This window comes from Amphiprion ocellaris, chromosome 9 (assembly GCF_022539595.1).
Source record: "Amphiprion ocellaris isolate individual 3 ecotype Okinawa chromosome 9, ASM2253959v1, whole genome shotgun sequence".
In the NCBI taxonomy this organism is placed as follows: domain Eukaryota; kingdom Metazoa; phylum Chordata; class Actinopteri; family Pomacentridae; genus Amphiprion; species Amphiprion ocellaris.
Window position 1 is genome coordinate 28646461 of NC_072774.1, and position 24670 is coordinate 28671130.

Consider the following 24670-nt stretch of genomic DNA (forward strand, 5'->3'; position numbering starts at 1 on the left):
AATTCCCACCGTCCGCTTCATATTTAGGTCATGTGATTCAGTATCCATGCATAACGCACACATGCATAACACACCCCTGTACTTAGCACAAGGTCATTTTGTTTGAGGGTACATCTATATTAAATGGTCACATTCTGTGGTGCCATGATTTCTGCCATGAATTTTTTCAAGATTTCAGCCGTCGGAAATGATACGACGGAACACCCTTAGCGGAGTACTGCGCGCTCTGAATGCTTTTCTTGTTGACATTGTTCTTGTTGTGCAGAAACTGTATGAAACTGTATTTTTTAGAATTTGACTTTATAAATCTTTCCTGTCAAACCAGGTACGAACTGGCCCAGCAGCTACAACCTCAGTCAGCAGACGACCCCTTGGGAACAGGCGCTGTGGCTCATGATATGCAGGTGGAAATAGAGGGAGACTCTCTCCAACAAGCCCCTGCTACCACAGCAGAGCAGCAAAGCATGCTGGGACTCGGCCAGACGGAGGTTGTGAATGGAGGCCAGCAAGTGACTTTGGAGGCACCACTGACTGACCAACCTCTAGTACAAGGAGAAGGTAAGAGCAGCTAAATGCATGCTGCTTTAACATCAGTTAGCCATGACTGCAACAGCTGTCGCTTCGTACTTTAATATCTCTATAATGTGACTTAGTTTACAAACTGCAATGCAGCAAACCCTTTATCCACTACAATATGCAAACACCTCTTCTTACAATCCATCCAGTAATCCATCATAGAAACACTGATATTGTTGGACACTTTCACAAAGTAATAAAAGTCATAATTTAGTGTTTTATGTACCTGTTTTTCTAATGCCGGCTATGCAAACAACCCTTCACTGTTCTAGTGAACGAAATTGAGAGTGACATAAATCAAACCACACCAAGACACAATTTACATATAAAACTGACATTTATATATATTTAAGCATAATTTGTGATAAATTATGCACATACCTCTATTTGTTCTTAATTTTTTTATTTTATTGCCTGGGGCTACAAATATAAATTTCCATTTAGATTTTTCTTTTGACTTCTTGGTTGTCTAACTTTTTATAGTTTCATGTGATATTACTGCAGTATTCATTTTCAAATATCTCATGTTGTGATGTTTGTTTGGCCTTTATAGTGCTGAATTTATACACATATTTACAAATTAGGAGGGTCAAACCTTCATTGGGAAGAAAACAACGGCTCAATGTGCAGAATGTTAACCACAATATAGCAGCCGTCTCTGCTACTGGAATCTCGTTATGAAAACAGAATTTTGTTGGTGTTGTTTTGAAAAACTTTCAATGATATGAAACTGAAATGAACAATGATATGAACTGAAATAATGTTGGATATTCATGATTTTTGTTGCACTGAAAGCTTAGTACTTCTTGAAAAGTGTCCAACGTCAATGGAAATATATTAAACCAAATCCTCAATTTGCTTATTCGGCATAAAACACACACATGGTACTGCTAAGCCCACTGCAGTGGAGCTTCAGGAGAGTAATAGAATAATAAAGAGCCCTTCTATAATGGTCTCCTAATCATTCTGAATCATTTAAAAGTCATCACTGCTCTCCACAACCAAGCAAATGAGCCCAACTGACCTCTAAAAACTCCATGTTTTTCCCAGTACATTTTTGTTGGTAGTTAAGAATTACTTTCCCTAAAGAACTGAACAACCTCAGTTTTCAAACGCATGTTTTATAGTGAGGTTCTGTAGACGTAACCTCAGCTATCTATTTTAGAATTTACCTTCATACCACTGCTGAAATGTAAAGTTCACAGAATGTAATATTTTCCTACAATCTCCAAAAGCAATGCTAGCTGCAATGAGTTGTCCCCAGTCCTCACTCCTTGTTCCTTTTTTCTGTGGGGTTAAGTTTATGGTCTGTGATTCTTGACTGTGTCACCATGCAAAATTTATTTTTGTTCTTCTGAAGCTCTTCTCAGTTTGCATATCTCTGTAGTTGAGTAAATAATCTGCTGTTTAACTACGATTGAAGTCTGTGGTACTTTTTTAACCTTAACTAAAAGATGAACAGTGGAAATGTCCCTCTAATCTGTTTTCTCAGTACTTAAATCTCTCGCTTTGCATCTCTTCCTTTGCATTGACAGACTCATATGTGACTACCCAACATGCTTTGCCTCAGAATATCAGCCAGTTTGAGACACCAGCACTTCCTCAGCCTGCATTTGACCAGCAAGCTCTAACGCAAGGTACAAACACAGCGATGCACTTTCTGTCTCACAAATTTTATGCAAGGAAGCATTTCCGTTCTGGATTTATTTCACTGAAACTGTTGCCAGACTTCATTGTGTCTTTAATGCATGAAAATATGAGGGTTCATAAAAATGTGAAGAGACAGTGACTGTCAAATTCCAAAACCGTACCTCATTTAAATTTGGCCACCCATTCAAGTCGTCTCCTTGTGTAGCAAGACAGTGCTGCTGCATCTCTTACTTATTTATTTATTTATTGGCTAGGGACAGCACACATTAATGAACGTCTATTTAGAAAGCAATAGATGTAAATATGCCTGATTGGAGCAATAATGCTAATTTACAGCCGCAGTCCCAAGGCAGGTAAAAACAAACCATGACAGTGAAACGTAAAACAATACGTCACAATAAAAGCACATTACACAAACTACACAAAGAAAACATAACAGTGAAACATAGGGCAATGGGTCATAATAGAAGCACATGACAAAAAGTACTCAAAGAAGTTAAAGGTCAGTGGTCTCAAGGCTGGTTCAGTTTCAGCCACTGTTTAAGGTGAGTTTTGAAGGTCGGTAACGTGGGACACTCCCTTATGGAGAGTGGAAGACTGTTCCAGACTTTACTTGCCTTCACAGAAGGAGCATTTTGTCTGAAGGCTGTTTTTCTGTGTGGGACCTCACAGCCCCCTCTAAAGGAGACCCTTGTCTTGATACCGCTGTGAGCCCTTCTTTTCTTGCATCGCTCCCTGGAAGTTCCGTTATCTAAACTTGTCAAGCATCATCAGTTCTGAATCCCTTGAACTGAGTCAAAACTGTGATCCCTTAGATTCAATTACACTTTGGGAAAGAAGGATTCACAGTCTAATCCTGGGAGATTATTATCCCATGCACGGCCACATCAATGTTGAAGAATACAACAAGCTGTGCTCCTGACTTGACGCATAGTGTCCAGCTTTGGAAAATGCAAACACTTCCACAGTGAAAAACAGCTTTTCTTCTCTTCTCTTTCTTCTCTCTTAAAAATGAAAGTTGACTTGTCTTGGGTTGTTGACTCATACTGAATGTCCTATTTCTGTATTCCACCGAGGACAGGTTTGTGTTTTGTGAATGGAATAGTTGTACCAACTCATTTATAGTAGCAAAAATTACCATGCTGTATTTTCTGTTTACCTCTAGCAGTCATTTTATAAATTCAATTTCTCATTATAGATTAGTATCTAGAGAAATCATTCAAATATACATAGTAATGATGAAATAAGCATCTTTTCAGCTTTGCTAGGCTGTCTACAGAAAAAGCAGTTGTTGCTTGTTGGAAAAGGGCTGACAAACTACAGTTCCCGCAGCAAACTTAACAGTTAATTTGGTCATATTACGTGAACCATCTGCAAAAGTCGCTTGTATGTCTTTTCTCCATTCTTTTCCCTCCCCCTGCACAACTCTTAAGCCAGTGTATTGCTCTCAAACATATGGTTGCTGCTTTACTCCCACCAGCTAACCCACCATGCTGCCACCATGCCAGCCTACTGTTCTCTCCAGCATGAGTCCTGTATAATCAGAATTTTGCAACCGCTGAAGGCGGCATAACAAACAGATTATACATCTGCGATATACATCCACGTTTTGCATTCTCCCAAGAGGTGCTATAACCTGTAAATTGGACCAGAACAGACATGGAGTTTCATCATTTTTAAAGATGAAGCCATATGGCCGTAATTGTCATCAAATTTTAAGAGCATATAATTCATATGTCTTGACAGGAGTGCTGTCTTTTTCCACTGCTGGGGTTGATGCATAATTATTTATTGTGGTTGAAGTGCTACAACAAATGACGCTGATCCCAGGGGGTCTTTGGAGGATACCCTGGATTGTTTTGCTATTTGTATCGTGCTGTGTTTGCTTCTAAAAGTCACCTAACTTAACTCAGGATCTCATTTTCTTAATTGCTGTCTTACCAAGGTGTCCATGCTGTGCTTCATTTGAGGTTCACACATTGTGTCTGCTGCAAAATCAGTGGCTGTTAAAAGTGTCAGTGAAAGAATACGCGCACATTGCAACTTTGTTCATCATTACGAACCTTAATAATCCCCAGAAGTGTTTAGCTTATGGAGAAACAGATGCGGACGTTTAAATGTGTTTAAAGAGCCAAATTTGAACTTTAGCCTTGAGAGGTTAAACAGAGGTTCAGCTATATCGAGACAGTGTTTCAGTTACATTTAAGCTGGATATGAAAACAGAATTTCAAAGGGTAGTTTTGCAGACCAAGCTCTTTATCAAGCCTGCTTATTAATAGCTGATACTTCTGCTTGCTTGACACACATAAAAATGTTTTGCATGCTGTTGTAATACTCAGCAAACAATAAATGTTTTTGTTTATTTGCAATGGTGCAGATTAAACAAAAACTTAATCCTCTCATCTTCCTCCTGCAGCCTAAACAGAATCTGATACCTCAGGGCGCAGACATAAATCCACATAAATGCAAGGACTCATGGTTTCCTGGTAACGATGATCAATGTTATTCACTTCACCTGTTGGTAAATTTTGTTGCGGATTGCTGTGAAGACACTGATTCCAGTAACTGGCTGCTGTTACATGCAGTAACAGTTGTAGCAAACAGTGTATTTATTGGTATATCTAAACACAGTGATTGGTTACAGTTACGCTTAAGCAGCAGTTGTCCTTTAAGTGTAAAGGACTGCTATAACAGCACTTCAAAAGCCAATGTCCTCACATTATATTTACTTTTTTGTTTTGGACAATTTATCACATTCAAGCTGCCCCTCATCGAACATCTTTCTGCTACAGACTGTAATTCCATTGTCAGTCAGAGAGTTTCAGTGAAGGATGAATGTCATTTAAAAATCAATGAAAGCCCTCCTCTCTGCTGGCCAAGCTTCTGACTGATATTTTTGCTTTACGCTGTTGTTTTTGTTGTTTTTTTCTTGCTGACAGGAAGAGTTTTACTTTATTGACTTACTAACTGCATTTGTGCTGGATTGTAGATGTGCTTTTGTTGTTAAATGCTGCTGCATCACACAGTGTTAAATACTGTTTTGCATTTTTATTGTGTAACAAATGGCAAAGTTTCTCAGCCAGAAACTTCTGAGTGTTTATTCCGTTGAAAGTTAAACAACAATTTTATTTGCAAATTCAATGTAGAGCCATTAATGGTAGCAGGCAATGCTAGGGCTTGTGAATTTAATAATTCAAGAGACTGATTATTGCCCGCTGGCTTCCTTCCAGGCTTCACCATCACTGAACCGAGCTACAATCAGCCGCAGTTCTCCACCGTCCAGCAGCTGCAGGATTCCAGCACCCTGGAGTCTCAGGCTCTCTCCTCCAGCTACCATCCCCCAAACCTGCTTCACGTCCCCAGTGCTGAAGTGGTGAGTTGAGGGTCCCTCAGTTATTATATTCACAGTGGCATTTAGTTAAATAAAGATATTTAAGAGCAGTTTCAGTCTTTTAGATTACTAGTTTTGTCTTACAGCACAGCCCCTCTGTAGAGCAGATGATTAGATTATACTTGGAGCCAACAACAGCATGGATTTATATGCTGATGACATCTTAAAATGATAATGAACTTACAGCGCAGTTGTATGTAGATAGTTAATGTGCTAATTGAAGAAAAGATTTGTTGTATAGACTGGCGTTTTTTTTTTTTCAATTCATTGTGTTTTTTTCTGTTTTCTACAACTTTCTCAAACATTAAAATATAAATAGTCCACCTTAAGAAGAGATTATAGGTTGCTTGACCTGGACTTTCTGGGAAACGTGCATATTATTGGTCTTATTCAACTATAATGGTAACATTAATACAACTCTTGTGTCTGTATTCTACAATTCTACAATTTAATTTTGCTTTTATCGAAAGTGACACACGCCTGAGAGTAGATACAACACAAGCAAGGATGTAGTCAGGAGAAAACAACCTGGATAAGTGCAAAAAAACAAACAAAAAAAACAAAACACTATTTGTCAAATGTAAGTGCCTAGCTCAGCAACTAAACAAAATGAAGAGCTAAAGATCTCATGAGATGATAGTGTCATTCACTAAACATGATGTATTTTCTGTTCAGGGGTTACTAGTACGGCGAAAAACAAAAAAGTAGCTCGATTTAATGGGACAAACAGACAGATGGAAATAGAGTGATAAGATTAAGGAATTAGATGCGACACGCAACTCCGCCTGAAACTACAAATTGCTTTTTTGTGGGTACGGATTTAACAAAGAAAATGCAAAATCTAGCAGAGCGTTACAGCTGATAGTACGTTTATTTGTTAACATCATTAGAACCAGATTAGCTTTTTTTCCCATTCTCTGCACTGCTAAATTTGTCACATATTGCCTCTGCCTGGTGTAATGCATAGATAGGAATGGCATCGGTCTCATTGACCAAGTGTATGAGTACTGCCTTTGTGTATGTATTTATATGTGTTTTAAGTTGAGTGTTTGTTGTTGGGTTTATCTTTGTTGATCCAGACAAATGGGCTTCTTCAGCAGAGTAATCAGAATGAGCTCCAGCTGAGTACAGAGACTCAGGAGTACCAGGACGACAGTGAAGACAACACCAAGAGAGCCTACAGGTTTGTGTGTTTCTGTCTGTATGAGTGGCATCAAAAAAGATCCCACCCACCTGCTCGCCGTCTCAATTCCAACCCTTTAGAAACCCTTCTGTAAAGCACTAGAGGTGATAATTACAGCTTCCACACTTTTCAGTATTATCTAGTCTGTCTTTGCAGATCATTTCACAGCTCTGTCAGAATACATCAGCCCATTACCCAGAACTGAACTAACCCAGAACTTAAGTTCAACATTATGTATGGACCATTCAAGAACATTCAGGGATTTTATTGGATCTGGTCCCGCTATACTGGCTGAGTGATGGTACTGCAAATTAATTGTGGCTCATTCTGATGTTGCTGACATTTAATTCCCCAAATCCTTCCTACTCAACAAGCCGCTACATGGTTTAATTCAGCCGTCCAATGAAGAACGCGTTTTTTACCCAAGCACTTGACATTCAGGGGAAAAAGTTCAATTCTTGCCTCATCAAACAAGAAAAACTGCTGCCAGAGTTCTTTTAAGAGCAGTTTTGAAAAGTCCAGATAAATCAAAGGTGTCACGGGTCTATTTAATCCAGCATTTAGGGGCTGATTGTGTCGCAGCGTTCAGGTCTGATGATCGTCGGCTCTGCAGAGATTCTTTTCTAACGCTGATCATGTGACATGAACTTCAGCTGGTCTCCTTCTCGTATTTCATCTTGATTAGAATACTGAGACCTGGGCTACATTCATACCAACACAATTTCACCTCCTGTTTTTAAAATGCTTTACTTCTGCTACATTTACAATTACTGTTTAGACAGATTCTGGTGTTTTTTCACAAACGTTAATTGATGATACAGTATGCTACAGACATTTTACGTATACCATGTCTGAAAAGGCTTCATTGTGAAAGCAGACTTGGACTAATGATCTCTTTCTAGCTACAACCCACAGTAGCCCTGTTTTATTGGATACACCACAGAAACTAAATAATTTTATTCTCATTGACTGCGTGCTGGCTTTTAGTCTTCCCTCTGTGCCTTGTTTGCACTGTGTTTATCTGCTTTATTATCCCCAAACAAATCCTTATTCAGAGCTTAAAAATGATTAATGCTATACATCGTTATGACCATAACTAGACTGTGCTGTTTACGGCATTCACTATGAGTGCTCTTAATAACTTCACCCGACTTTGTTTTCAGCATTTTCCATTCCAAACTTTGCCTCAGATAAGTCAATACCATGTAAGGACAGACCTCAGAGATGCATGTTCGCTCATGTATCTCAAGCACCTCTTCACTTTTCAGTCATCAGTCCTTCATTTTTAACAAGTTGAAACTGAGGTACATGCATGTTTTTATAAATCTCATTTAATTCATTCAGGGGCTTTGACTAGAATGATATAAATAGCTGCTTAACATCTGCACCGTGTCTTGTTGGATATTTCACTAGTAGTCAAACTTTTTGCATCATTCTCACACCATGTTTCTATCTCTGGCATTAGCTTAATAATTCTGCATATTTATTGAGGATGATTGTATACATGGAGCTGGTTGTGTCTTCCAGAAATGATAAATTGAACCTAAATTCACTGTGAAAAGGAATACAACATCAATTCAGACATATACATGTATAGAAACTAGTGGATTAATTAGATTTTCTCAGATGGTTTCATTTGGTTTGAAGATTGTTTTAATACCTCCATATATACTACTCATCCTCACATCACAAGGGACAATAGATACAGAGTAATTAGTTTAGTTCTTACTGTTTTGCAGAAACTAATGTTCACTGTAAGTTCACTTATATAATCCTAATATGAAGTGGCAGTCAGCCTTCCAGTACCTCATTAGCTCACTAATTAACATGAAAGCTCCCCAGATGCTTCATTTGATGCATCTGTGAAATCTGCTGCATTCCATTACAACAACTCTGCCGTAAATTCTACTTTTGCAGAGCTTCTACATTTTCAGTTTTTGTTGACACTGTGAAAAAGGTCATTTAAAGTCATTGTGGGCTGTGATGGTGTATGTGACTGCATTTCCTTTACAAGTGTATAAAAGTTCAGTAAAATGATCACAATGTCAACAAAAATAAAAAATACAGAAGCTTCATAAAGTAGAAATTATGGCAGAGCTGTTGTATTGGTTTGCATAAAGTGTCCAGCGTGCATTGGTTTTGTTTCTTAATTTGTGCATATAATTGAGGGTAATAATAACAACTTGCTGATTTAGAAATGACTCCCGCTGAAAAGAAGACACCAAGAAGTCAGGTGTAGCTTTTTCCATTTCACCCAGTTTTCATTTGAAAACACAGATCTCCTGTTGTGTTTGTGACTAGCATCAACACTTCTCTGGTGCTTTAGATCCCTAAAACTGAGATTTCTATGAATGCAGGTGACCCCAACTTAGTTTGAAAACTCTGGGGTTGCATTTTAACACCACTTTCGTATTGGGTCTTTTCAGTCACTATGATTTTTGATTTGATTTTGATTTCATTAGTTTTGTGTCATGCACGCATGAACAAACCCTCATGAGTTTGCAAGACACCACACCAGTATATTAGCATCGCACACATTATTCTGCTGTTCAGTTCTCAAACAAAATATGTTGCCTTCTATCCCAGACATGGCAAAGATATTCTGACATGATAATGGTTCCCATTGTTAAACATAACTAATTTTTTTTACGGTTATCCAACCAAAATAAATCAAGCTAAAAAGAGGACATCTTACTAAAAAGAACGTTCCTCATGTCTTCATATACAGGGCAGTAAAGGTCTAGTGGCTTGATATGTCTGCAAAGTTCTACCTAGTCGCTGGTCCAAGCAAAGACATTTCTCGTATTATTTTTTGCCGTTGCTGTTCTTCCTCTTTCTAAAATGGTCTTGACGGAGGTCATTTTTGCTTTGAAACATCCTTTTTAAAGATCAAACTTTGGATGTGTGGATGTAGGCTGAGAAATAGTATTGCAGATACCCACCCATTAAACCACGTGTCATTTTTTATGCTTTTGGGGGGTTTTTAAACAATGTAGTTTGCAAATACACTGCTGTTCAAACGTGAGGGTCACCCAGGTCATGTCATGTTTTCCATGAAAACTCACACTTTTATTCATGTGCTAACATAATTGCACAAGGGTTTTCTAATCATCAATTAGCCTTTCAACACCATTAGCTAACACAATGTAGCATTAGAACACAGGAGTGATGGTTGCTAGAAATGTTCCTCTGTACCCCTATGGAGATATTCCATTAAAAATCAGCCGTTTCCAGCTACAATAGTCATTTACCACATTAACAATGTCTAGACTGGATTTTCGATTAATTTAATACTACCTTCATTGAAAAAGATTGCTTTTCGTTCAAAAATAAGGACATTTCTAAACTTTTGAACGGTAGTGTATATGGTATCCCATGTCATCATGCTACATGTTTTAAAGGAAAAGTCATACATTTTTTTGACAAATTCAACAAAAAAAATATTGGGTGCTCATACATAGGCCTGGTTCTGTAAAGAAAATGGCTCAGACTCATCCAAAACAGTACTCTTCTGTCCCTGCAAAGAACAGGGATTAGGGAAAGAGAGATCAGAGGAACAAGAGGGATGGTAACTCTGGCACATGCTAACTATCTAAACTAAAAATCTAGATATCAACGGTCTTTCTCCAGAATCATACCGTGCCTTTAAATCGTGTACACTGTGAATATTGAGCTGAAGTTTGATTTTAAAGATCATCCCAGATCAAAAAATGATTTTACTCTTGACAAGACAACAATTAAGTAACTTTGCCAACTTGTTTAACTTTCCTGTTAAATTTTAGTAACGGAAAAGTCCTGCAACAATTGCCATAGCTCTATTTACCAACTTGCTTTGGCAAGAGTGTGTACTTAATGTAGAACATTAGACATCTCAAATAGCAGACATCTATCCCTCTGCAATAAACAAAGTTTGACCTGTCAGCTACTTCAGGGACCGTAGGCACTTGCCTGTCAACAGAAACATTTATTATTTTGTTAGGAAGGCGCATTGAGCCACATCACTGGGGTTTCAGTGGTGTTTTTGATGACTGCTGTTCATTCATTCATAGGATTCTGTTGAGTTGTGTCTACCAAAGGAAGTCAAGTCACTTCTGTGGTTTGGATCTTGTAAATTTAAAAAGAAAGTACAGGTTGATTCCTCTGGGTTTACAAGCTGCAACATGTCCTTAAAGAATCCAGTTTTGCTTAATTTACTAAACATTTAGCTTTTACTGTTCAGTATGTGGACTGTATATACCTCTCTTTTTCTCAATGCAATGAAAATATACAGATAATTATTTGTGTTCTGGCCAATCTCACAAATCAATGCAAGTTACATTGTCATAAATAACAATAATTCTTTTTTGCTTTCTTTCATCCTCAGGTGCAGTTGGTGCAATAAAGGCTTCAAAAAGTCGAGCCATCTGAAGCAGCATGTGAGATCCCACACTGGGGAGAAACCGTACCGTTGTCCCCTCTGTGGACGAGCCTTTGTATCATCTGGAGTACTGAAGTCACATCTCAACACACATACAGGTACGCTTGTATTACACCATCCTAGTTTATTACCACTGTCCACACTTGTAGCCTTTAAAGGTCGATGACTAAATTAGTCATTTATTCAGTTCAAGGCCAACCTTTACACTGTGCAAAAATCTTTTTTTTCTAATTATTTCCTTGTCTTCCAAAGCCGGGCTTTCTTGCTTTTCATTAACACCACAATTACAAATCAAGAAGTTTTAATTAGACTTGGAAGCACTTCTCTGCCATTGATTTCTCAAATCAATCCTTGCTATTTGTGGTGCAACTGAAAATCTGTAAAAGAAGAAAAGAAGAAAAATCCTTTTTCCCTATATAGGAAAAAATAAATATCAGGAGTGTTTAAATAGAGTTATTAGAGTTATTAATTTTTAGAATTACATTTTAGATACAGGGCTGCGCAGTGGCTTGGTGGTTAGCACCGTCGCCTCACGGCTAAAAGATCCCCGGTTCGCGTCCCTGTCTGGGATCTTTCTGCATGGAGTTTGCATGTTCTCCCTGTGCATGTATGGGTTTTCTGAGGGTTCTCCGGCTTCTTCCCACAGTCCAAAAACATGCAGAAGTTAATTGGTGATTCTAAAATGTCCATAGGTGTGAATGTGGGTGTGATTGATTGTCTGTTTATGTAGCCCTGTGACAGACTGGTGACCTGTCCATGGTGTCCCCTGCCTTCACTTTAAGTCAGCAGGGATAGACTCCAGCCCCCTGTGAGCCTAATGAGGATTAAGTGGTGTATAGATAATGGATGGATGGATTTTAGATAGAGGGAATTTAATATTGCATTTTTCGGGTGGACTTACATTAGTAGTATGACACCAGAAAGTTGTCCAGTTTTTAAATCCTTGAATTTCTCTGAGTAAAAATCCCTAAAGGGTTCTTAAATGCAACTTCCTGAAACCTGCAGAAACTCTGTGAAGCCTTATCTCTGTAATGTCTCACTGACAGGAGTGAAGCCCTTCAAGTGTAATGTTTGTGATGCCTCATTCACCACCAATGGCAGCCTGAACCGCCACATGATTGGCCACATCAAGTCTTTCAAATGCTCCATGTGTGACGAGAGTTTCCGGACCAGCCTGCTGTGTAAAAGGCACATGAAGAAGGAGCACGCTGTGGAGGATCAAAGTAAGGATGCTCGGACAACATTTGAATGTTTCAATTCATAACGCTTTTTTATGCTCGGGGTCATTTCTATTCTGTTGCCTCTCCAGAGTTAGGAAGAAGTTCTGAAAGTTGGAAACAAACTTTTTAGTAGTATGAAAATGATTTAACTAGGGAGGGAACTTTAAGATACAGTTGATCAGCATGCAATAGATTGATCTTTGAACTGAATCTTGGATATGCAGAAATCTGGAAAAGGCAAACACAAAATATTCAAAAACTCAGCCCCCATCCAGACTCATCGTCAGCTTGGATGGTAAATCCACCGACACAACCTCACCAGCCACTACAACACATTTGCTTGAAAATTTAATGATCGGCTTTCTTACCCAGGAGAAGAACAACAAGCTCAAAATATAGTAGTTACTGGACGTATTTTGTTCGTCTAGCATGCTTTGCTAATAGTGACAAGTGTTAATCTGGAAAAGCAACTTCTCCTGCAGCTGCATTTGTAATACAGTAAATAGTAACGACACCCTCTCTCCGAAAAGACATCGGATTGGCCGAATTATCCTTTCACAAGATAGAGTTTCTAATGCCTCAAAACAAAGACAAGAAAAATGGCACAAAAGTCTAGTTTCCTCTTCGACCACTTGAATTATAAATTTATTTATATTTTATGCTAAAAGGTTATTATGGAGTCTTTTCCCAGCTATACCAAAAAAAATGCTGCCTACCCTAACTTTAATGCACAGAATTGTTGTAATTGTTTTCAAGTTACATTGTTGTGTGTCTAAATAATATCTGTTTTGTTGGGACAAGTGAACAGTACCAATTAAAAGCTTGGACATACCTGCTCATTTAAGGATTTTTCATTGTTTTTGCAATTTTTTTTAACATTATAGAACACAGTTAAAGACCTCCAAAATAGTAAATAACACATATGGAATTATGTAGTGAACAAAAAAAAATCCAAAATATATTTTAAGTTTTAGATTCTTCAAAGAAGCCACAGTTTGGCTTCTCTCAACCAGCTTCGTAAGGAATATTTTTCCAACAGTCCCATATATGCTGATGCAATTTGCTGTATGCCTTTCCTTCACTGTGCAGTCCATCATTCCTTCACCTTTGGACAAATAGTGGCTAGTATGTATTAAACTCAGACATGAACAGTAATACCAGACTTCAATCATTACAGTTATGGGTCTGGACAATCAAGACGCGGAGGAAGAGGAAGACGAAGAGGAGGGCGATCAAAAAGCATCAAAGAGGAGGGGTCTGGAAATCATCACTTTCACTGAGGAGCAAGCGGCCGAGCTGGCGAAGGATCCCGGCGAGGAGGCCTCTGTGTCGGAGCGAATACTCGCCCAGTCGGCGGCAGAGAGGGATCGGATCAGTGAGATCAAAGACAAAGCTGTGGAGCTGGAAACAGAACCCAAGTTCGCCAACTGCTGCAGCTACTGTCCCAAGAGCTTCAAGAAGCCCAGCGACCTCGTCAGGTAAATACAACACCTGTTCATAGAAGGAAGTTACGAGAAATATATACAATTTCCACAGTCATCATGAGACAAAATCTGAATGACTGGGTTGTTTGAGTTTGGTAGTCCCTGACTGTAGAACATCTTCAAAGTCACTAGTCTGAGATGAATAATTACACAGGATTCAGAGAAAACAACATTAACATACCACTGTTTTCTGACATCCACATTCACAATGTGAAAGCGCAGCACAGAGTAACAGAAATTAGTTCAACCCAGTGGGAATAGCCTTTTGGTTCTCAATCATCATATTTCATAATTCTTTGCACAGTCATCAAATGAAATACGTTATATAATACCAACTGAAAACAAGCAGTTCTACTGAAGTGTGAAGGAAAAGGAAGCCAAGCTGACAAGAGATCAGCAGGATGGCAGCTCACCATTGGATTCATGCTGGAAACGAAAGCAGCTTTTTCTTCTTCCAAAACTGAAGTTTAATGGTGGAGCAGCGTGTAACAGCAGAAAAACAGAAAAGACATCTGTCAAAATTTTTTTAAATCTGTAACTATATTTTAGGGATTTTTTTTAGAGTATTTATGACACGTTAACATCTGGAGGAATGTTTTCTGAGTAATCTTGAATCTTATTGTATTAATATAAAATATGAGTTCGCAAGGAAGATGCCACCAGAGTAATAGAATTTGTCTACTTCACCTACAGCAATACACTGCATATGAAAGCCAACACAGAAGTGACTTAGACTTTAAGCTATAGACTCAAAATCAATCACTTTTGTTGTAAACTTAGAGTGTGAGAAAAAATGACCTACTTCTCCATCCATTTATGTCTGGTTTCCAAACAACAAGAAGGCAACAGTTGAAAACTAAGGTCGAGGCTTTTAAAACAATATGCATTTGGCAGCCCAGACTGTATGGGCATGTGAATAAACATGTTGAGTCTTGATCAGTAGCTCTCAAACCAGTGGGTGAAGTCGCAATCGCTACGTCTGTCTTTTAGAAATAGTCTATGTGTACTGCTTAATCTATATTTATCATGGTAAACTTGTATTTGATATTTCATTATAAAGATCAACAGGTTAGACTGGGCCTCTTAAACCTTTACAAACATAATATACAGAAATCAAGAAAATTGTAGCCTGTTTGAGTCCAAATATTGTCTTCAAAGAGGCCTTTTTCTAATCTGATAAGAATCACCAAATAAGTTTTTAATCCCTGTAGAAGCTCATCTGCAACAACCAGTAATGTAATAATGATCAATAACGTAATACCTGCCAATAGTGTAATAAATATAGCCATTTTAAAGGTAATGACATAATAACTTGTCAAAAATGCAATAAGCTATTACAGTATTGATTGTTTATTGCATTAATGGCCTAGCATTAAAAAAATATTAAAAAAAAAAAAATCCTTTGAAAATGTAATAACTGCAGCCGATAATGTAATAATACATAAATAGGACTGTATTTCTTGGAAATAATTTTTTGGGTTTTTTTTGCAGTTTTTGTGCAGTTTGCGCAAAATTTTTACATGACTGGCAAAACGTTATTACTTTATTGGCTCAAAAATGTTATTACATTATTGACAAGTTGTTGGCTTTATTACATTTAAAATGGCCAAAATGATTATGTTATTGACAGGTATTACATTATTGGCCGTTGTTACGTTATTGTTTGCCAAATGGTCCGTGTTATTTGGCCTGATGACTTCTTCAAACATTTCCCTCCTTCAAGCAAATGCTTCAATGCACACACTTTGTCAAATCTGTTGTTTGTATTGCTCCTTAAAGTTTGACTATGAAAGTGTATTTCAATATCCAGGCATATCAGGATCCACACAGGAGAAAGACCGTACAAGTGTGACGACTGCGGGAAGAGTTTTACAGTGAAATCGACTCTGGACTGCCATGTAAAAACACATACAGGTGAGTGAGAGTTGGTGTTTTACTTGCTTCATGGATCCTACTACATCTAGAATTTGCAACAGCCAAGACATGAACAGAAATGGATGTTTAATAAACAAAACTGCTGAAATGCTGACTACAAAGAGAGATCTCAATTCACATTCAGGTGACTGTAAAAACACCCTCCTTATTCTTTGCAGGTCAGAAACTATTCAGCTGTCATATGTGCAACACGTCCTTCTCCACAAAAGGCAGCCTGAAGGTGCACATGCGCCTCCACACCGGCTCCAAACCCTTCAAATGCCCCTTCTGTGATCTACGCTTCAGAACTTCAGGTCACCGCAAAACCCATATCCAGTGTCACTTCCGTCCAAACAGCGACAGCCGCAAATCCAAGAGGTCTTCCTTGTCTGCCGGTCAGGCCAGACAGGGACAGGACCCAGGGACCGGCCAGGCTGTGGCATCAGCTCAGGGACAGCAGCCGGCTAATTCAGAGGCTCTTCAACCTGTTGGTCTGCTGCAAACGCCAAACTCTGACCCCAGCATTTACCTCCCCGCCAACCAAGTCCTGACAGGGCAGTTTGACCAGAATCTCCTGCAGCAAGGACTAGTAGGACAGGCCATCCTGCCGGCCTCCATGTCAGGTGGGGACACATTTATTTTTAAAGCATACACAAAGACAAAAAAAATAGTTTGAAGAACTGCAGAAGTTGAACTCACAGTTAATATGGACAGAAAGGATAAGGTAAGATAAGATCAACTTTATTGATCTCACTACTGATCAATAGTGTGAAATGCCTTTGAAAAGTCAGTAAAGAGGGACAAACAGCATTTTATGTATTCATACTATATATTCATATAATCAAACAAAACTTAAATATCAAACAGGAATTTGGGAAAGAAAAACTCACAGTAGCATTGTCATCTCAGAACACTTACAAGCAAGTTGTGAAATTGTGTAAACGATTGTTCTTTGTTCTGTCACATTTGCTCTGTCTTACTTTTTATTTGCAGTTGTGAGACTTTCACATGTGCATATTGCGCGCATGCTCATTGGCTGATGCATTTTTGAGTGACAGCTCAATAGTCTGGATGATGTTCAGTGCCAGATGGACTTGATTCTTTTACATTTAGATATAGGTACAGTACGGCCTCTAACTTAGGTGTATGATGAGTTTGATTGATGCCATGAGGGTTATATAGTCAGAAATTTGAGCAACGCAGTTAAAAATAAAATGGCCTTGAAGTGACTGCTGGGTAACATATAGTCTTAATGTCTGTGTTTCAGTCACTATTTCATTTCATTTTTGTTGTCTGACAACAGAAACAGGGAAAAAAATGTAAATGACAGAACTTTTATTGGGAATTCAGTTGTATTAAAGTGCAGAATATGTGAGTGAAGAGGGGATGCACCTCTAAAAAATATCGCCCTCGCAAGAAAGTTTGTGTCAGTACTGCAAACAATAAGTTTCAAATGCTTTCTGAAGTTATCAAAAAGAATTCCCAGGATAGCTCCCTTGCAAGTTTTACTTTTAAGATGAGTTTAATTCTCTTAGAAATTCTTCTTTTTGTTGGCAGTATACAAAGTGGTGTTTGGCTATACTAACACATATCTGATTCCATAAATGTCAGGCTGATGATTAATTCGCTGAAAAGCTGCAGGGATCATGATTTCTCTCGCCAGAGGCTCCATTGGTTATCACTTGACAGCATCAGACCTGTTGCTCTGGATAACATAATTTACATCACCGTGCTTGAAAAGGCCAATCCCCAGAGGACAAAGCTGCTTTATCACCACAGGCCACCTTCTGCGTGCATCCTTTCTACAATCACAGCCCTCCGTTTGATTGTTCTACTGATAAATCCACACATGGCACAGAAATCCATTAGCGCACTTCCAAACATTCTCTTATGCTTTTTGTACTCGGCTTTAAAGCATTTTTGAGAGAGATAAAGCAAGACATCAAAGAACAAGCTCGTTTAATCTTCTCTAACAGGCTTTCACACTTTCAACAGCTGAGTATTCAAGGTTTCCCTGTGTGTGGAAGTGATACTAAGCCTCGACATTACAAGAGGATTTTCAGATATTTTGATTATACCTTACATTTACAATTAATCATTTGATGGTAAGTTATTTTTGTAACATTCACTGAAAACAGTTGTGCAGGTGAAGAAAATGTTGTTGTCAGGCTGGGTGTAATTCTTCAAGTTTGGCTCAGGGATTGCTTTAATAAAACAGTAATAAATAAAATGGGTTTCTGATATGAAGCAAAGAAAATGAATAAATATGTTGTTTGCTTCACTGGGGCATGGAAAATTATTCAAAAGGGAGCGCTTTTAGTTTCTGAATGTTCCCTTAAACATTCTAAATTAATTGGAGTTAAAGAGATTGGCTGGATTCTGGCTATTTTTTGAAATTACCTTCCCTGCATCTCAACTGGAGCATCACAGTCGAGGAGTTTCCCAAAACACTCCACAGTCATTACTTCCTTCCTCAAGCCTTTCCAGACATTTTTCTCTCAGTCTGTTTGCCTTTACAGAGTTCACTGAAAGTAAACCTCACTACTTCCTCCCTTTCATCATCTGGGAAAAGACTGAATTGAATTTTTTTCTTTGTTGTCTCAGTTTTTTTTTTTAACTTATTCATGAATTCTTAGTGCCTTTTACATAAGAGAAACCTTGAGGGGTTCTCTGTAGTTTGGAAGCGTAGCAGTGCATGTGATGTGTTGGATATCATGCAAGTGTATGTGACCTTTGACATGAAATGGAAAATTCATGTATCCACCTCCAGGGTCATCCTCCTCTGTTATCATGAATGTACCTCTCAGCCTCTCACTACCTCTTCTAACTGAATTATTCTGACTTGAGCATTTAGTTGAGCTGAGCTGTAGGGTTTCCAAACATACACTGATCAGGCATAGCATTATGACCACCTGCCTAATATTATGTTGGTCCCTTTATGCCACTAAGGCTCCTCTAACCCAGTGGGGCATGGACACAGGACCTCTGGGGATGTCCTGGTGATAGTGATTTCTGTGGGTTCTGTGGGTTGCAGGGTGGGACCTTCCTAGATCAGGCTTTTCCTGGCACATCCCATAGATGCTCAATGAAATTTGGATCCGGGAAATGTGGAACCCGGGTGAACAGCTTAGCTCTGTCGTGTTGCCCAGGCCACTCCTGTGCAGTTTTTGCAGTGTATCGGGGTGCATTGTCCTGCTGAGGGTGGCAACTGGCATCAAGGACTGCTGTTGCCATGGGTGGTGGGGGATTACTTGATCGTTGAGGTGAGTGGTACATGTCAAACAGCAGAACATTGCATTGTAACAAGATGATCAATGTCATTCACTTCGCCTGTCCGTGGTCATAATGTTGTGACTGGTCGGTGTATGTAAAGGCAGAAGAATATTATACTTGCGGTTTCCTGGAAGGTTAATTTTTAGTCTCACATTTTGATATTTATGCTTCACTAATTTTCTGCTAATGTTAAATATCTGTGTTTGTGTGCTTGCTGCAGCTGCAGGAGATCTGACTGTGTCTCTCCCAGATGGACTGACCACGCTGGACGGCCTCCACTTGCAGCTGACGCCTGCCAACCTGGTGTGCCCCAATGTCCAGATCTCTGGCATTGATACCAGCAACATCAACAACATCACGCTACAGGTCACTGAAACCTTATTATTATCCATGTGTGCCACTGCTTTGGCCTGAGAGGGACCATATTATACAAAATTTCACATTATGATGTCTCCCAATGTCTCCACAGAATAGGATAAAAGGTCTTCCTCTTCTTTTCTAGCCTTTTTTCCGGAGATCAGAAACTGAGTCTGAACAAGTCATTCAGGTTTGCCGCCTGTTGTGATGTCACAACAGGATAAGCACCGCCCCCAGCTGGCCCCTCCCACTCTGGGCTCCTCTTTGCAGTCACTCACTGTGTCTTTTTACTTTAAAGACATCACGCAGCCGCCCTTACAAAGTGTGCACTGTTTCATGTCGTATTCACAGAATTAGGACACACTACTTTACACCTAGACTTTCACTGTCAAAGTCTGTATTGCGAATTGAGTCCATCTGTGGCTTAAGCCTTTATAATCACCCGACACACTGTGACATAGATGACCTAATTGCGCCTAGAAAAGCATGCTGGACTGCACACTACAAAATCAGCATGTAGCAGGACATCCCAGTATTTTTTGGAATACTGCAGTTTACATACTATGTATTGGGACATGCCAAAATTTTCTCTGGCGTACTATATAGTATGGAAGTATATTGGAATACACCCAAAGTAGATACAGAGAGATGTGTCTGTGACCCTCTTCCTGAGAGGGATGTGATCAGCAGCAGCAAAGTTTAATTGAAAGTAGGGCTGGGACTTTAACGCGTTAATTTCGATTAATTAATTACAGGCGAAATAACGTGTTAAATGAATTAACACATTTAATCGCACCTTTCCCAGTTCCCTAATTTCTGTCCCACCGGTAACACTGATGAACACTCCAGCCCAGTAGGTGGCGGTTATGAACCTAAAGTCCGTCTGTAGCATACGGTCTGTGGTCTGCAGTGAAGAAGATACACAGCACAAGGAGGTTTGGTGAACAGGGAAGGAAGACGAGACCACAAGAGACCACCAGACAGATAAAAAATGCTGATAAATAGAAATGAAACAAACATTTTTTTTGGTTTAAGTTATTACACTGCCAAAGAGGCGGAGCCTCGGCAGAGTAATAAACCACAAAAATGTCTATCTTTTAATAACTTAATTATAAACTTTTAGTTTATGAAAAATATTTTTGTTCATAAATAAAAAATTTATATTCCTAAAAAAAAGAACCATCAAAATGACATCATTTATCAGACCCAGAAACGATGAAAACAGAATGAATCTATGGATTTTCAACTTTCTGAAGGTTCTTGAACTACTTATGCTTTTGTTATGTGTACAATGGGAAAACCGAACTAAATCCAGGCTTAAATCATCCAAATCACTTTTTTTTTCTGTATGTCCCGTTTTAAAATTGTATTAATTTTATAAATTTTAAATTATAAACACGTATATGTCTAGTCATTGATTCAACTGTCAACCAAAATTTATTTGAATTGAAAATAATTACTTATTGTTTCAAATATTGCTATGTGATAAAAATGTGATTAAAACTGCGATTAATTAATTACAAAGCCTGTAATTAATTAGATTCATTTTTAAAGTCACGTCCCACCACTAATTTAAAGCTAAAGACACTAAAACATGCTGTCTGGAGCAAAGTTAAAACTTGAATTTTAATGATCTGTCCATTATTTTGCACTTGAACCTTAAATAAACATTTTGTGGCACTTATATTAACTTGCTAAAAGGGGGTTTATTATGAGGCCTTTAAGTTTTTGGGCCCAGAAACGTTGTGCTCCACGACAATCTCTGTGTCATGGTTATATATCCTAAATTATGACCTACACCTTCACATATTAGACTAAAATCTACTGCTAATTTTTGTGAATGCAACAAAGGATGTAAATTACATAATCAGAGAATGTATGCAAGGCTTTGTCCAGACATCAACGTACCCTCCAATGTTTTGTGATGACTACAGAGCAGAGTCACCAGTGCATATGCGCTGGAGCACATAGATGCTGACCTACTGTATGTGTATAAAGTAAAGCATCCTCCAAGCAGGCAAGAAAGTAGTACAAGAACAACTCTGCATCCATGCTATCTACAGGTGTCCATGTGCACAACCTCAGTGGAGCACAACCCAACTGAAAATATAGTCTATAATAATAGAAAGATCAAAGCTATTTCCTCAAGTCTTTACCTCATTTCTACCAATAAACTGATCAGAAGCCAGCTGAAGCAGTAGACTCGCTAATTTTTTCTCGGGTGTGTATTCACATCATGTCACCCAATTACTTTGTGCAAAATGGCTCTTAGATGTGGTGATGCCTGATCAGTATTATGTCTTTTTGAGTAGTTCTTTAAAATCTCAGTAGCTTGTAACTAACAGATCAAAGCTTGCTTTTGCCTTTGATGTGTTAGTATTTCAGTTATTAAATTAGACTTTTTCCTGCAGCCGCATTTGCACAGTGTTACAGTTTATTTGCTATGATCGCACAGTTAAGCCTCAAATTGTTCATTCCAAATGGCAATTTTTTGTAACTATAGTGATTTTTTCTTGGACCAGCAGGTTTCTTCTGGCAGGAAATGACATAAATAATTGACAAAAGACAAGAAGACATTGTACTGGAGATGTTAGTGATGCATTTTTAAATGTTTCTAGGTTGGTTGGTTTGTTTCTTCATTTTTTACTACAAGTTGTTCAAAATGATTCAGACTGTCACTGAGTAATCTGTGGCAAAAACTTTATTTGCCACCAGAGCAATCAAATGGTTCTTATAACTGTGAAACAGCTTTTTGCATGTCTCCACTGAGACTTTGGACCACTCCTCTTTTACATTCTCTAAACAGATTCTCGATGGTATTCAAATCTAGACTGTTGATATTGTTTTCTATTGTCCATTTCTTTTTCACATTGCCTGTATGTTTCAGATCATTGTTACTGAAAAGTACAATGCTGCCCAAGGCAAGTTTTTTTTCTGTGGACTGCCTGATGTTTTCCTTCAGAATATTAATTTACTCCTCTTTTCTTATGGTGCTGTTTATTTCAACACCGTTGTGTGGCCCTTTGGCTAAGAAAAACTATATGAATCATTACATTCCCAACGCGATGGTTAACTGTAGGGATGGTGTTCTTGTGGTCGATTGCGTCTCCTTTCTTTTGCCAAACAAAAGCCACCCTCACGTCTCAACAACCCAGTTTTCATCCCGTCCAACCATAGAATTGAAGAGCAAACCTGTCTTCTTTGTGTAGGCGAGCCTTTGCAAAGACTAGGTGAGCTTTTGTTTGTCTGTCTTGAGATGTTGGTAACAGAATTACTTGCAGTTACCACAGCCTTGGTGATAATCCATAGACTCTTCTTGGCTTCCAACAATATCATTCTTGGCAGTGCAGTTCTTTTGGCTTCCTGCCATGACCTTAAACTCCTTTTACTTTTTGATAATGCTTACTTATAATAGCTATTGACAGTTGAAAACACTTCCCTGTCTTGTGAGGAGACACAATGTTCAACTTTCTTTTAGTGATGGACCCCAACAGCAGTCTCACTAAGCTCTGGTTTTGCCAGGACTTGCAATTGACTAGTAACTCAGTAGAGAACTACTGCATCTATTTATAGTGTATGAGAATGCTGTAAAAATTGCTAGAAATTACCAGGACCATTTGAAAAGGTATAGAAGCTTGTATTTTCTAAAAAAAAAAAAAAAAAAAAATAGTTTCCAGGGTTATAATATTTTTTGGCGTGACATTTTTAGTATTAATGGAAATGTATACATAGAAATAGGTAAAATTTGATGGTAAAACATTTCAACACAATGCCATAGCATCTTCTCCACTTGATTATGTCATTTTCAGCCAGAAGAGACCTATCATAAATCAAAATTTGGCATGAATAATTTGGGGCTTGACTTTATATGCAGGACATCATGCTGCCTGGGCTCTTTCATAGGAGAGTGGATTTTTAATTTTATTTTTTCTTTGCCCAATTTGCCAAATAAGTATATATATATATAGTATGTACTCTAAGGAGCAGTGTAGCTATGGAGTAGTCCCACAAGAACACCAGTGCAAGACTCAATAGAGCTGTTCCACAGGAAGCTTATAATGAGTTTTGTTCAGTCAAATGTAAAACCAATGAATTTAAATTTAGTTTCTGACACATACAATCTCCACACTGGGGTTTGAATCCATTCAGATTTGGATGCCCAGCTCAAAATTATTCCGATAGGGTTGTTACTCATGTCTTTTGTCCAAAACCCATAAAGCATAATAATGAGAAGGATGTTTATCACGTCCTCCTCAGTGGTGCTTTGTTTCCAAGACATTTTATTATCGCTATTATCCTCACAGTCACTGGAGGACATTGTTAAAAAGTTAATACATACTGGAATAGATTATAAATACTCCACCTAATATCCAAGTTGTCTCCAATTTTTAACACAGCAACTCTTAATGCCCTAAAATACAAGTATATTGCTCACATTAATGGCACCCATGTGCATTATAAGGATTTGTGGCACAAAGAATTGAACTAAATATACCTCAATGTACCCAAGCCGGTGTTTCATCAATGAATAAATTCCATTCATTAAGATCATGAGAGAAATTCTGAGGTCATAAGCTTGATTGCTCTCAATTTACCATGCACACACGCTCTCTGTCTGCAATTATTTTATTCTTTCAGCCATTTTTATCAGATTTTCCAGAGGTTAGTGAAAGTCATCCTCCAAAAATATTTTATGTAAGTGGTCTCAGAGATGCATTATATTTCATTTAATATCATACATCAAAGACTTAAGTTGTTGAAAAATATGAAAGGCAGGAACTTTGCTGACTCTTCCCCATGTTTTTCTTTTTAGAAAACACCCATCTTTGCCTGAGGCTGTTGCAGTTTTCACACAGTCACTCTTCATTTGCTTCCACATCATCACTTTTCCATTTTTTTTTTTCTCTTCCAGATTGACCATACCCTCTTCCAGCAGACCTTACAGCAGGGCGGCCTCCTCTCTCAGCCCCTGAGCGTTGACACTGGCTTGGTCTCGCACTCCGGCAGCCAGCTGATGTCTACAACTGACCCGTCTGCCAACGTCGTCATCCACCCACTGACCAGCCTGGCCCTGCAGCCCTCCACCATCGCACCTGCGCAGGTCACAATGGCTGGGCTTTCTGAGCAGGATGCCACCGGTATGTGTTATGGCCTTAAGCTAAGCAATTACCAGCTTCACAAACTCTGTTACATGCTTAATAACTC

General features: G+C 38.5%; 1 protein-coding gene across 2 annotated transcripts in view; it reads left to right on the plus strand.

The window, feature by feature from the left end:
* LOC111575590 (zinc finger protein 236) overlaps positions 1–24670 on the plus strand; it is a 79643-nt gene that overhangs the window by 28977 nt on the left and 25996 nt on the right. The window contains exons 14-24 of one of the 2 annotated variants that reach the window (XM_023280812.3): positions 326–558; positions 2112–2213; positions 5457–5599; positions 6697–6800; positions 11164–11315; positions 12264–12440; positions 13615–13915; positions 15732–15835; positions 16015–16458; positions 19329–19474; positions 24378–24603. In XM_023280812.3, the coding sequence (XP_023136580.2) occupies positions 326–558; positions 2112–2213; positions 5457–5599; positions 6697–6800; positions 11164–11315; positions 12264–12440; positions 13615–13915; positions 15732–15835; positions 16015–16458; positions 19329–19474; positions 24378–24603 (2132 nt within the window). The remainder of the gene's footprint in view (positions 1–325; positions 559–2111; positions 2214–5456; positions 5600–6696; positions 6801–11163; positions 11316–12263; positions 12441–13614; positions 13916–15731; positions 15836–16014; positions 16459–19328; positions 19475–24377; positions 24604–24670) is intronic. The other variant, XM_035953085.2, reaches the window with a different exon arrangement.